This window comes from Bos indicus x Bos taurus, chromosome 3 (genome assembly GCF_003369695.1).
Source record: "Bos indicus x Bos taurus breed Angus x Brahman F1 hybrid chromosome 3, Bos_hybrid_MaternalHap_v2.0, whole genome shotgun sequence".
Taxonomy (NCBI): Eukaryota; Metazoa; Chordata; class Mammalia; order Artiodactyla; family Bovidae; genus Bos; species Bos indicus x Bos taurus.
Window position 1 is genome coordinate 17,791,696 of NC_040078.1, and position 13,281 is coordinate 17,804,976.

The 13,281-nt window shown below is 41.4% G+C and overlaps 1 protein-coding gene across 1 annotated transcript; it reads right to left on the minus strand.

Moving 5' to 3' along the window:
• Positions 1-7,442: 7,442 nt before the first annotated feature.
• LOC113890444 (cornifin-like) lies at positions 7,443-8,404 on the minus strand. The gene has a single exon (XM_027538330.1). It carries the CDS (start codon positions 8,391-8,393, stop codon positions 8,073-8,075), a length of 321 nt encoding a protein of 106 aa, XP_027394131.1. The 5' UTR covers positions 8,394-8,404; the 3' UTR covers positions 7,443-8,072.
• Positions 8,405-13,281: the final 4,877 nt, after the last annotated feature.

A 13,281-nucleotide genomic window follows, 5' to 3' on the forward strand; every position in this document is an offset into this window, starting at 1 on the left:
CAGACAAGGAGACTGGAGTGGGTAGCCATTCCCTCCATACATAGTTCTTCAGGCACTCTGTCCATCAGATCTAATCCCTTGAATCTTTTTGTCACTTCCACTGTATAATCATAAGGGATTTGATTTAGGTCAGGTTTGTAACATTGTACAGGAGGCAGTAACCAAGACCATTCCCAAGAAAAAGTAATGCAGAAATGCAGAATGGTTGTCTGAGGAGGGCTTACAAATAGCTGAGAAGAGGGAAGTGAAAGGCAAAGAAAAAAAGGAAAGACATACCCATTTGAATGCAGAGTTCCAAGGGATAGCAAGGAGAGATAAGAAAGCCTTTCTCAGTGATCAATGCAAAGAAATAGAGGAAAACAATAGAATGGGAAAGACTAGAGATCTCTTCAAGAAAATTAGAGATACCAAGGGAACATTTCATGCAAAGATGAGCACAATAAAGGACAGAAATGGTACGGACCTAATAGAAGCAGAAGATATTAAGAAGAGGTGGCAGGAATACACAGAAGAGCTATACAAAAAAAAATCTTCATGACCCAGATAACCACAATGGTGTGATCACTCACTTAGAGCCAGACAACATGGAATGTGAAGTGAAGTAGGCCTTAGGAAGCATCACTACAAACACAGCTAGTGGAGATGATGGAATTCCAGTTGAGCTATTTTTTCAAATCCTGAAAGATGATGCTGTGAAAGTGCTCCACTCACTATGCCAGCAAATTTGAAAAACTCATAGGACTGGAAAATGTCAGCTTTCATTCCAATCCCAAAGAAAGACAATGCCAGAGAATGTTCAAACTACCATACAATTGCACTCATCTCACATGCTAGCAACATAATTCTCAAAATTCTCCAAGCCAGGCTTCAACAGTACATGAACCATGAAATTCCAGATGTTCAAGCTGGATTTAGAAAAGGCAGAGGAACCAAAGATCAAATTGCCAATATCCGTTGGATCATCAAAAAAGCAAAAGAGTTCCAAAAAAATATCTACTTCTGCTTTATTGAATACACCAAAGACTTTGACTGTGTGAATCACAACAAAATGTGGAAAATTCTTCAAGAGATGGGAATACCAGACCACCTTATCTGACTCCTGAGAAATCTGTATGCAGGTCAAGAAGCAACAGTTAGAACTGGACATGAAACAACAGACTGGTTCCAAACAGGAAAAGGAGTACGTCAAGGTTGTATATTGTCACCCTGCTAATTTAACTTATATGCAGAGTATATCATATGAAATGCCTGGCTGGATGAAGCACAAGCTGGAATCAAAATTGCTGGGAGAAATATCAATGACCTCAGGTACACAGATGACATCACCCTTACGGCAGAAAGCAAAGAAGAAATAAAGAGCCTTTTGATGAAGGTGAAAGAGAAGAGTGAAGATGTTGGCTTAAAACTCAACATTCAAAAAATGAAGATCATGGCATCTGGTCCATCACTTCATGGAAAATAAATGGGGAAACAATGGAAACAGTAAGAAACTTTATTTTTGGTGGCTCCAAAATCACTGCAGATGGTGACTGCAGCCATGAAATTAAAAGACGCTTGCTCCTTGGAAGAAAAGCTATGACCAACCTAGAAAGCATATTAAAGTGCAGAAACATTACTTTGTCAACAAAGGTCCATCTAGTCAAAGCTATGGTCTTTCCAGTAGTCATGTATGGATGTGAGAGTTGGACTATAAAGAAAGCTGAGCGCTGAAGAATTGAATCTTTTGACCTGTGGTGTTGGAGAAGACTCTTTCGAGTCCACTGACTCACTGTAAAAGACCCTGGTGCTGGGAAAGATTGAAGGGAGAAGGGGACAACAGAGGATGAGATGGCTGGATGGCAGCACCGACTCAATGGACATGAGTTTGAGCAAGCTCCGTGAGCTTGTGATGGACAGGGAAGCCTGGCTTGCTTCAGTCCATGTGGTCACAAATAGTCAGACACAACTGAATGACTGAACCGAGTCATTTCCTTCTCCAGTGGGCCTTCCTGACCCAGGGATTAAACTGGATTTTTCAGACAGTTTCTTCACCATTTGAGCCACCACGGAAGTCCATGTTACTGTATAATGTGGAAACACATTTCTAATGAAATCAGGATAATCCATCTCTTGTCACCCCATCATTTCCTTAGACTACTGTCATATACTTAAAATTCTTTCATCAGGAAATAAATCTTTTTATTCCATAATGAAATATCAGATTTAAATTTCACAAAACCAGAAATAAATGTAAGATACCATTTAAGACTCACATCGTCACATATAAGTGGTTGAGAGTAGGTGTGGGAGGGAAGAAAGGATGAGCGAACCAAAGTTCTGAAATCCAGTTGGCATAGAAGTCTAGGTGGCATAGAAACTTAGGACTGATCTGATATATTTGCCTTCTTCTACTCTTTCCAAACATGTTTTAGGTCTCTAAAGACAGTTATTTAAAAAAAAATTATTCTAATGTTTATTCTCTATCTTTTCCTTCAACCTTACAGACCCCTTTTACACTTTTTCCAGGCCCATATTACACTTTGCTCCCCAATGTACACCTCTTAACTATCCAACTTGGTGCATTGACATGTTGTCTATGCATTAATGAATAGAACTTTCCTATCTTTTTTAAGTGCTGACTGCTGCTGCTGCTAAGTCACTTCAGTCATGTCCGACTCTGTGCGACCCCATGGACTGCAGCCTACCAGGCTCCTCCATCCATGGGATTTTCCAGGCAAGAGTACTGGAGTGGGGTGCCATTGCCTTCTCCATAAGTGCTGACTAATTGTTGCCAATTAAATGTTTAACGTGATGTTCCTAGATCTTCTTTCCTTGTCTTGATCAGGAATTTTTCAAGGATGTGGTTTGGTAAATGGAAAAGGAGGAAGAATAGGAGAATGAGGAGGAAGAGGAAGTGGAGATACTTGAAATCTGTGACAGAGTCACCAGCTATGCTCCAGCAAATAAAGTATCACTGAATCAACCCATCATCACATCAGTTAGACAGTTCCCTGAACTGTCATTTCTCCTGTCAGTAGGGAAGAGATTTTGACCATGATTACCACTGGCCAGGACCATCCAGGGAGACAGTCATCACTATAGCACCTTCAGGATTGGTGTCTATAAGCAGTATCATCACCAGATGGTTCGTGTAAACTATTACAGTTGCCACTATATATATATTATCTGAATGCAGTTAGAATACATGTTTTGTACTCAATATATGGGGACCCATCTAGTAGGATTAGACAGTAGTAGTCACACCTACCTGTGATTTCATCTGAGTATGCCTAAGTATGCCCACCAGGACTTCCCTGGTGGCTCAGACGGTAAAGCGTCTTGCTTACAATGCAGGAGACCTGGGTTCGATCCCTGGGTCAGGAAGATCCTCTGGTGAAGGAAATGGCAACCCACTCCAGTACTCTTGCCTGTAAAATCCCATGGACAGAGGAGCATGGTGGGCTACAATCCACAGGGTCGCAAAGAGTCGGACACGACTGAGCGACTTCACTTTCACTTTCATGCCCTAAGGACTTCCATAGGCTCTCTCATCTCAGTGGTCCAATCCTCAGGGTAATTTGATTCGCCACAATATGCCTACTTATTTAATCTCATCAAAACCCCATCTTTAAAAAAACTCTGTTTCTTAGTTTTCCATCCATGACAAAAAAGGGTGATAATTGTATGACTGTATTTTTTTCAGCCAACCAACTGCTGCATTTTGTCATTTAAAACTCCTTTCTTCCATTCAATCATCAGGGTTTATAGTTACATAGTGACCTGCCTGCAGGGAGTCATACGCTACATTGTTAGGTTGCCCTGTAGGGAGTATTTCCCAGAAATTCCATCCCAAATAATATTTTTAGAGTATATGTATCCTGGAAGATGAGTTAAAATTTACTATCCTTTTATTACAGTTCTGCTCAGTCATTAACCATTGGTACAGTTCCTCATCATATTGTAGAATCAGAAGGTCTTCCAGATGATGCCACTGAGATTTTAAAAATTCTGTTTAACCTTATAAGATTCCGAAAGCAGGAGTGGTCTCAGTCAACATACAGCTTCACCTTCTTTGGCATCTGGTTGTTGTTGCTGTTTAGTCACCGAGTTGTGTCTGATTTTGCAACCCCATGGACTGTAGCATGTCAGTCTCCTCTGTCCTCCACTGTCTCCCAGAGTTTGATCAAATTCATGTCCATTGAGTTGGTAATGCTATCTAACCGTCTCATCCTCTGCTACCCCATTCTCTTTTTGCCTTCAATCTTTCCTAGTATCAGGATCTTTTCCAATGAGTCAGCTCTTCAAGTGGCAAAAGTTCAGCTTCAGCAACAGTCCTTCCAATGTACAGTCAGGGTTTATTTCCTTAGGATTGACTGGTTTAATCTCCTTGCAGTTCAAGGGACTCTCAAGAGTCTTCTCTAGTACCACAATTCAAAAGCATCAATTATTTGGTGCTCAGCCTTTCTTATGGTCCAACTCTGACATCATATATGACTCTGGAAAAACCATAGCTTTGACTACCTGGAGACTCTAGTGTAATTGGGCTAAGAAACAATATTATTTTTTGCTTTGAGCTGCATTAAAGGAACCCAGGTAATGTTGAGTTTCCCTCTGTGCACAATCCATTTATTCATTCTTTTGTCCTCAGCTACTGTATCTTCTTCTCTCCATTTGTCGCTGATTTGAACCTAAACTTTTCCAACTTTGGAATGAGCATTAGGTCTAGCCACTGTGCTGGTCCAGACTTCAAAGAGAAATACCAGTCTAGCAAGTACCTTCCCCTCAGTCCATTCTCATTTATACAGAGGACGAGTGCAAACATTACACAATGCAGCTGCATTCACTCTAAAGCCAAATTTTGCCAAATGGGTAAAGGCACAATTCATCTAAGACACTGGACCAAATGTTTCTTCTGGGATAAATAGAATCTGTGGGCAATCAGGCCTGAAGCATGCTGCTGCTTCCAGAAAATGTTACAGACCCCTGTATACTCCAAATTGGGCCTTGGATATCATTATAAACGAAGTGTCCCTAATTCTCTGAACTCATTCATAAAGCTTCAGACCTAATGGAAAGTGAAATCCAAATGGCCATTGTTCAAGTAGCATGGGCCGCAGTGGAATTTTATGAATAGTTAGTGAGATGACTCAGCAAACAAAGTAGCACGCCAAAATCATCACCCTTCCAAAACTTTTGGAAGCATCAGGAGAAGGAAACACAAAAAAGACAGTTCAAGATCACCTTGTAACCTCTGGAATGTATATGTATCAAGAATATGTGACAGAATAAATCACAGCAAGGTCTTTTTCATCTCGCATCTTAGAGTAATAAAATAAAAACAAAGGCATATGGGATATACTTAAAAGCCTTTGCTCAGCAAAGGAAACCATAAACAAAATGAAAAGACAACTCTCAGAATGGGAGGAAATATTTGCAAATGAGGCAACCAACATGGCATTAATTTCCAAAACATACAAACAGCTCATAGAACTCAGTATCTAAATAGTAAACAGCCTAATCAAAAATTGGGTGGAAGATCTGAATAGATATTTCTCAAAAAAAAAAGACATACAAATGGCCAAAGAGCACATGAAAAGATGCTCAATATCACTAATACTTAAAGAAATGCAGATCAAAGCTACAATGACAGAAAGCTACAAAATCTATCATCTCACACTGGTCAAATCAGCCATCATAAGAAAATCTACGAACAATAAATACTGGACAGGGTGTAGAGAGAAGGGAACCCTCTTGCACTGTTTGTGGGAAAGTAAATTGGTACAGCCACTATGGAGAATAGTATAGAGGTTCCTTAAAAAAAACTAGAAATGGAAACACGATATGACTCAGCAGTCCCATTCCTTGTGCATATACTTGGAAAAAACTGTAAATTGAAAAGATGCATGCATGCCAAAGTTCATTGCAGCACCATTTACTATAGCCAAGGCATAGAAGCAATATAAATGTCCATCAACAGAGGAATGGATAAAGATGTGGTACATAAATGCATTGGAATATTACTCAGCATAAAAAGAATGAAATAATGTCATTTGCAACAACATGAATGGACCTAGAGATTTTCAAACTGAGTGAAGGAAGTCTGACAAAAAAAAAAAAAGGACAAATATCATATGATACTGTTTATATGTGGAATCTGAAAAAAGGGTACAAATGAACTTGTTTACAAAACAGAAGTAAAAAACAAACTTATGGTTACCTGGGAGTAAGGAGCGGGGAGAATTAAATTGGGAGATTGGAATAAACATATACACATTACTTTAAAAATATATATATTTTTAAGTGGAGGATAATTGCTTTACTATGTTATATTGGTTTCTGCTGAATCAGTCATAAGTATACACGTATCCCCTCCCTCTTGAGCCTCCCTGCCACCACCCACCCTCCGTCCTATCCCTCTAGGCTGTCACAGAGCACCAGGCTGAGCACCCTGTGTTGTACACCAGCTCCCCCTTGGTTACCTATCTTACGCACTGTAATGTACAGATGTCAGTGCTACCAGCTCAGTTAGTCCCACCCTCTCCTTTCCCTGTTGTGTCCCTAAGTCCGTTCTATATATGAAATAGATAACTGAAAAGGACCTACTGTATAGCACAAGGAAATCTACTCAGTCCTCTCCGTAATGGCCTATATGGGAAAGAATCTAGAAAAAGAGTGTACACACACACACACACACACACATCAGTTATATGATTCACTTTGCTGTATACCTGAAAAAAACACAAGATTGCAAATCAACTATACTCCAATAAAAATTTAAAAACAGAATATGAGTCAGAAAGCCTTTACAGAGTGTATCAAAATAGAAGAATCACTTCAAGAGACTAGAACCCCTCTGATCATTACTGTTATTTATAGTTAGAAGGGGGCAGACAAAGAAGGACTTGAGTAGAAGGGTTAATCACACGAGGCCCATGTGTCAGATCATATGAGCATGTAGCTGCTTATAATCAAATGCCTCCTTGTGTGGGTAAAGTAAAAACTAGTGAAGAAAACCAGAATATCAGGTTCAAGAATGTAGGAATGATGTTTTTGAAAATTTTTTATTTTTACTTTACAGAACAATTACTTTAGAATGTTGTAATGGTTTTTGCCATACACCAACATGAATCCACATTAGGTATACATATGTCCCCTCCCTCTTGAACCCTCCTCTCACTACCCCACCCCCACCAACCCCACCCCTCTAGGTTGTCAGAGAGCACTGGCTTTGAGTTCCCTGCATCATGCATTGAACTCCCACTGGCTATCTATTTTACATATGATAATGCATATGTTTCAATGCTATTCTTTCACACCATCCCACCCTCTCCTTCCCCCACTGTGAAAGACAAATATCATATATTAACACATATGTATGGAATCTAGAATAGTACTGATGATCCTACTTGAAAGACAGCAAAGGAGACACATTTAGGAGTGATGTTTTTTGGAATAAACTGGAGTCTTGGAGGGAGTGCACACGGGCTTGGAGGTGGCTTGGAACAAGCAGAACTCAGTCCACTGCCAGAGAAGAAATCTGCTCCAGGTATGGCTGCCTGAACGACAGGCTCTGATTTCTATTACACTGTAGCTATTGCCATCCCAAGGATGCCCCCTAAATGTAATCACACACACACACACACCTATAGAAGCCCAGGGTACCAGAATTAGACAGATGTTATCTATACCAACTCCTCTCTAACTGCAAGTCCTATTCATTATGGGACAGCAAAGAATGGGGCACAGTCAGCCAATGACACCAACATCCAGGAGTGTGCTTAAAGGTGTTTTAATAGAGGTAGAAAGGGAAAGAAGTATTTCTTCAAATCCAGCTTCTCCCCTCCGATGAACCCCAAGCAACTGAGAACCAGTAAAGCTGCTAAGGCCTTCTGCAGAACGCAGAGCTCAGAGGACCGTTCAGAGTAAGGAAAACCTCATAGCACATATTTTTAGGATGCAAACAAGAGAGGCTGTGACTCAGGGAGAGAAAATACTCATTGCAAAGATCTACACAATGAAGACAGAGAAACAAAAGGGAGAAAGGTGTTCAAGATCCGGAGGTTGGTTCCTCAAGGGCATAGCAGTGGACCACATTACTTCTGGTTGTCCTTCTGCTGGTTTGGACCTGGAATGACCACTGAGGGGTATGCCTCAGGCACCTTGGTATTTCCAGGCTGAGGGACGTTGGTGTAGACTGGCTCCGGATCTCTGACGGGACATGGCTCCGGAAGTGTGGAATAGCCTTGCTCGGGAATCTTGATGTCCGGTTGTGGAACCTTTGGAAGGCATGGCTCCTCAATTATGGGAACAAATGGTTCCTGAGGTGGAGGTGGAGGCTGGCAGGGCTGTTTCACCTGCTGCTGCTCAGGCCCAGGGGGTGGGGTGAAAGGCTGTTTCTGCTGATATGAACTCATGCTTTAAAGAAGGCTGGACCTAGAGACAGAAAAGCAGACTTAGTAGTTTAGTAAAACAAGGAGGAAGCCAAGTCTAATGACAAATATCTTAATTTCATGCCCCTTAAGAAACAAAAGCTTCTCTTCTCTTTATTTTTGTTTCCTTGAATTTGAGAATCAAAGGAAACTGAGGATTCCTGTACACTTTCAAGAGGAAAAGTTTAAAGGTGGTTTATTTTGATCCCATGGGAGTGGAGCCTTTCTCTTTGCTTCCTTTCTTCCTGTTCTTTTCCAAAAACCTACATTAGCCACATAACATAACTTCAGGTTCCTGTGATTGACTGAAGCCCTCAGTTTACAATCAATTGAAAAAGTGTTAAAGTTCAAAATCTGGTGTCTACCCTCTCATATCCCTCACATAGAGTGCCTCAGTTCTCATAGGAAAATCCGTAAGCCCACACAATTCTGTCTATGAGCTTCTGTTCACATTGTCTTCTTGGTGTTTGTTTCTGGAAGTCTTTCCATTCTGTTGTTGCTTGTCCATACACGCTCACCCCTCATGGCTCTCCTCCCAGATCCCGTCATCTTTCTCATTCTGACTCAGCACAATACCTGCCTCATCCTCTCTATTCTATGTGCAGTATTTTTTTGTAAATTACTCCTATGTATTACATTCTCTGATGGATCATAGGTTCAAGGAGTAAAGAAAAGTGTTATCTTTTGTACATCCAAAGTGCCAATGCAGTGCCTCTCGATTTTGCAAAGTCTAAAAATTAATAAAAGAGAATATTAAAATGTCACTAAAATTGCCCTGAACATGAGCTGCAGTCTATATCCTCCTGCCAACTGAACAGATGGTCAACAGAAACTATTCCCCTTTTCTGACCCCAAATTCCACAGCTGTAATCTAAGTGAGAAGTCAGAAAGATCTATAGTCACCTTAAACATAAATTACTTTGCATTTAAAATAAATATATCACATCATGGCAAAGAGATTTTAATCAAAATACAATATCATTGGGCAAATATTAAGAAAATCCATGTGAAGAGTCTCACCTGATGTGAAGAATCGTTTGAGTTGTCTGGTCTCCTGGGTCTGGTGAGAAATCTCTGGCCAGCTGGCATTTTATATAGAATATGAGCCTTGCCTTAAGGAAGTGGGATTTGGGGGTGCTAAACTGTCTTCATTCCAGCTTTAGTGGTGAAAATCTCTGGCTTAACATTTTGTGGGGCACTCATTGTTTGACGGTGATGTCACTTTGTTTGACGGGTCTGTTCTCACTGTCTACCATTTGTAGTGTGGTTGCTATGGGAAACAGGGTTCTTGGGTGGTGATACGTTAAATCAGAGTGAAACTCCAGGCTCCTGGGACCAGAAATAACCATACCTGTTTAACAGGACCCTAATATTTAGTTCAGATTAATTTTGTTGAGCATTTTAATTTCCTGAGTGAATGTGGAGATGAACAATAGGCATTACTGTGTCTCCTGGGAGGCCATGGGAATGGTAGTAATAAGTGAAGCATCTGATATTCCATCTCTTAGTAAATCCAAACCTGGGAAAGGAAAGGAAAAGTTAAAATGTCTGCTTTGGAAATGCTTCCCTCTAAAGGGCCTTAAGATGCCACATTGACCATGTTGTGCATGTCACTGGGGATGGACAGTTAAGACTGGATCTGTCCAGCATGTTGGAAAAGCCCTAAGACTCTACTTCTCATGGGATCTGTGTTTTTGTGGGCAACAAAGAATAAGAAAGTCTGATTCTTTGAGTTCATGAACTAGCCACATCCTCTGATCAGGATAAGGTGAAACAGAGGTCACTAACCCAGGGTTGACCTCAATGCACAATCTCTTACTAGGTGTGGCCCTTAGGAAATTCAAACATTCTTAAAATTCAGGTATGTGGATGGCTCCTCCCTTCCCACTGCTTTACCTCTCTTATCTCACATTAACCTGAGTCCCAGGCACAGCACCACTGCTGCTGCTAAGTCGCTTCAGTCAGGTCCGACTCTGTGCGACCCCATAGACGGCGGCCCACCAGGCTCCACCGTCCCTGGGGTTCTCCAGGCAAGAACACTGGAGTGGGTTGCCATTTCCTTCTCCAGTGCATGAAAATGAAAAGTGAAAGTGAAGTCGCTAAGTCGTGTCTGACTCTTAGCGACCCCATGGACTGCAGCCTTCCAGGCTCCTCCACCCCTGGGATTTTCCAGGCAAGAGTACTGGAGTGGGGTGCCATTGCCTTCTCCGAAAGAAGTTGAGCAAGTTGAAGTTGAAGCCACCACTGGGATCTCCTTTATTTAGTTCTCCAAAGCTCTAATTACACTTTAGCCTCATCCATTGTCTGGAAGATGCTCAGTCAATGTGCAATTATTGTTTTCCTTGATAGATGCATATGTTCATAGAAGAGAGGGAGGAAGGAAAGATTGAAGGAAAGAGGGAGAGAAGAATGGAGTGAAAGAAGAAAGGGAGAAATGAAGGAAGAAGGAAGGAAGGGGAGAGAGAGAGAAAGAGAAGAAAGCATTATTTTAGAAAGATATACATGAAGTGCTTGCGTGCATGCTAAATTGCTTCACCTGTGTCTGACTCTTTGAGACCCTATGGACTGTAGCATGCCAGGCTCCGCTGTCCATGGGGATTCTCTTGGCAAGAATATTGGAATGGGTTGCCATTCCCTCCTCCAGGGGATCTTCCTGACCCAGAGATCGAAACTGCATCTCTTGCATCTCTTGCATTGGCAGGCAGGTTCTTTACCACTAGTACTGCCTGGGAATCCCATGAACTGCTTGAACAACCATAATAAGGTGACTTCTTAGAAATGATTCACTATCTTATGACAGGCTTAGCAGTATGAGTTGAAAAGGTGCGGGTTCGTCATGCTCTTGCCCTGCTTCCTTCCCCACCCGTGTCCTTCCCTCTCAGCTACTGTCTGACCAGCATGACCCTCTAAGGTGGTGCCAGTGTCACTGTCACATCTAAGCTCTAGTGTCTGGTGTCACTTCAGGTCTCCTCTCAGGATTGTCCATGTCCCTCCCTTTCCTAAAACCACCTCTCAGAGCCCTTGACACAGGAATCTTTGCCCAGATCTTGCTGCTCTCCCTGGGATTCTTATTTCCAGAGAAACTGCTTTCTGCTCCTCTGCATGAATCTGGGTCTTCCTCATGTCCTAAACTGATTATTGACTTTGGTTCTAGAAAAAATTCCTTTTTCATTTCCTGACTCCCTTCCCTGGTGGACTTTCTTTTGCTCTGTCCTAATCCATGCCTTTTCACCTTAACAAAAGCCTCTCTGGCATCAGCCACCAGCCCTTCTAATTTGCCCACACTATTGTTTCTGTTTGGACAAGCATATTCACTGGCTTGGTGTTGACGCGCTTTCTATCCTTCAGAGAAGTTTGGTTTCTTCACCAGTGCTATATACATTAAGGAAACTGACCCCTATAGAGTCACATTGTTAAGGGAAACACACAGTAATTGGCCAAAGACAAGCCAGAAATTAATCCCATCACCATAAGACCCAAGACTTTGAGCCACGCGGCAGAGCAATCCTCCTGGGTTTCCTTACCCTCCTTCTTTCCCCCTGGGTGCCCCCTTCCCAATAACATCTCTTGCTTTGTCTCCCCAATATCATCTCTGGTGTTTCTCCTCACAAGAGCCCACTTTCAGGCCCTGGAAGGGGTCCCCTTTCTTGCAACAGCATTGCTTCTGATGGTGATGCACTTAAATGTGCATTACTTTTTTTAAACACCATCCTTGTAGAGAAGGGGGACAAAAAGAAGCAAATGTAGAAAAAACTTATTGAAAATGTGTTCATTTCTCATTTTCCCAGTACCCCTCGACTCCTCCACCTCCAGAGGTACCTTGATCTTTTCCACTGGACCACTTTCCAGGGGCAGAAGGCTGCAACTCTTTCCATATCAATGGCCTGTGTCTTGCTTGGGACCTTTATATGCGTGGTTTGGGGCACTTTAAACACTCTCCAAATCTTCTGGTCTTGCCTTTTCCCAGCCACGATTGTATGAAATTCCCACACATTCCCTCGGGTGATGTCTTTCCTTTCTTGATCCTAGGTTCCAGAAGGCCACAACATGAGATGTCTGTGGGCATTTTTAATGCATTTGTAGAAATGCAGGCTGGAATAGTTAATGCTTCACAGCCACGCCTTACCACTGGAAAGCATGAGTTGATAGACAACGCTTCCCCCTTTCATTCCCAGAGAAAACCCTTCTGAAACACATTTTTTTTTTCATATTTAATATGCATAACTAAATATGAGTTTGGACATGTGCAAACACCTGTAACATCATCTCTACAGAAAGGAACATATCCAACACTTCCAATGTGTTCCCTACTCACCATTTTGAAGTGTGTTCCCCACTCACAGTATTTTGTGGTGAGAAATTTATGTATTCTCTTAAATTTTAAGTACACTATTATTAAGTAGAATTATTATGTTGGAGAACTGATCTCTAGACTTTAATCATATAGCATAACTGAAACTTGATATCCATTGAATAACAATGCTCCGTTTGCCCTAGTACTTCACTCATAGAAAACACCATTATACTCTCTGCTTCTGAGTCTATTTTAAATGCCTTCTATAAATGGAAACATACAGTATTGTCTTCATGTAACTGGCTTATTTCACTTAGCGTAATGTTCTCCAGGTTCATCCATGTTGTTGAGAATGGCAAGATTACTTTCATTTTAAAGGGCAACTATTCTCCCATTTTGTTTAGGTCCATATTTTCTCTGTCTATTAATCTGCTAATGGACAATTGTATTGTTTCCATATCTTGGCTACTATAAATAGTGCTAAAAAGAACATGGGTGTGTAGCTACCTCCTGGAGATGATGATCTAAATTCTTTTGGATCAGTTCAGTTCAGTCACTCAGTTGTATCCGACTCTTTGC

Excerpts from the sequence above, each read along its gene's own strand:
- LOC113890444 (XM_027538330.1), bottom strand. The coding sequence starts at position 8,393 with ATGAGTTCATATCAGCAGAAACAGCCTTTCACCCCACCCCCTGGGCCT.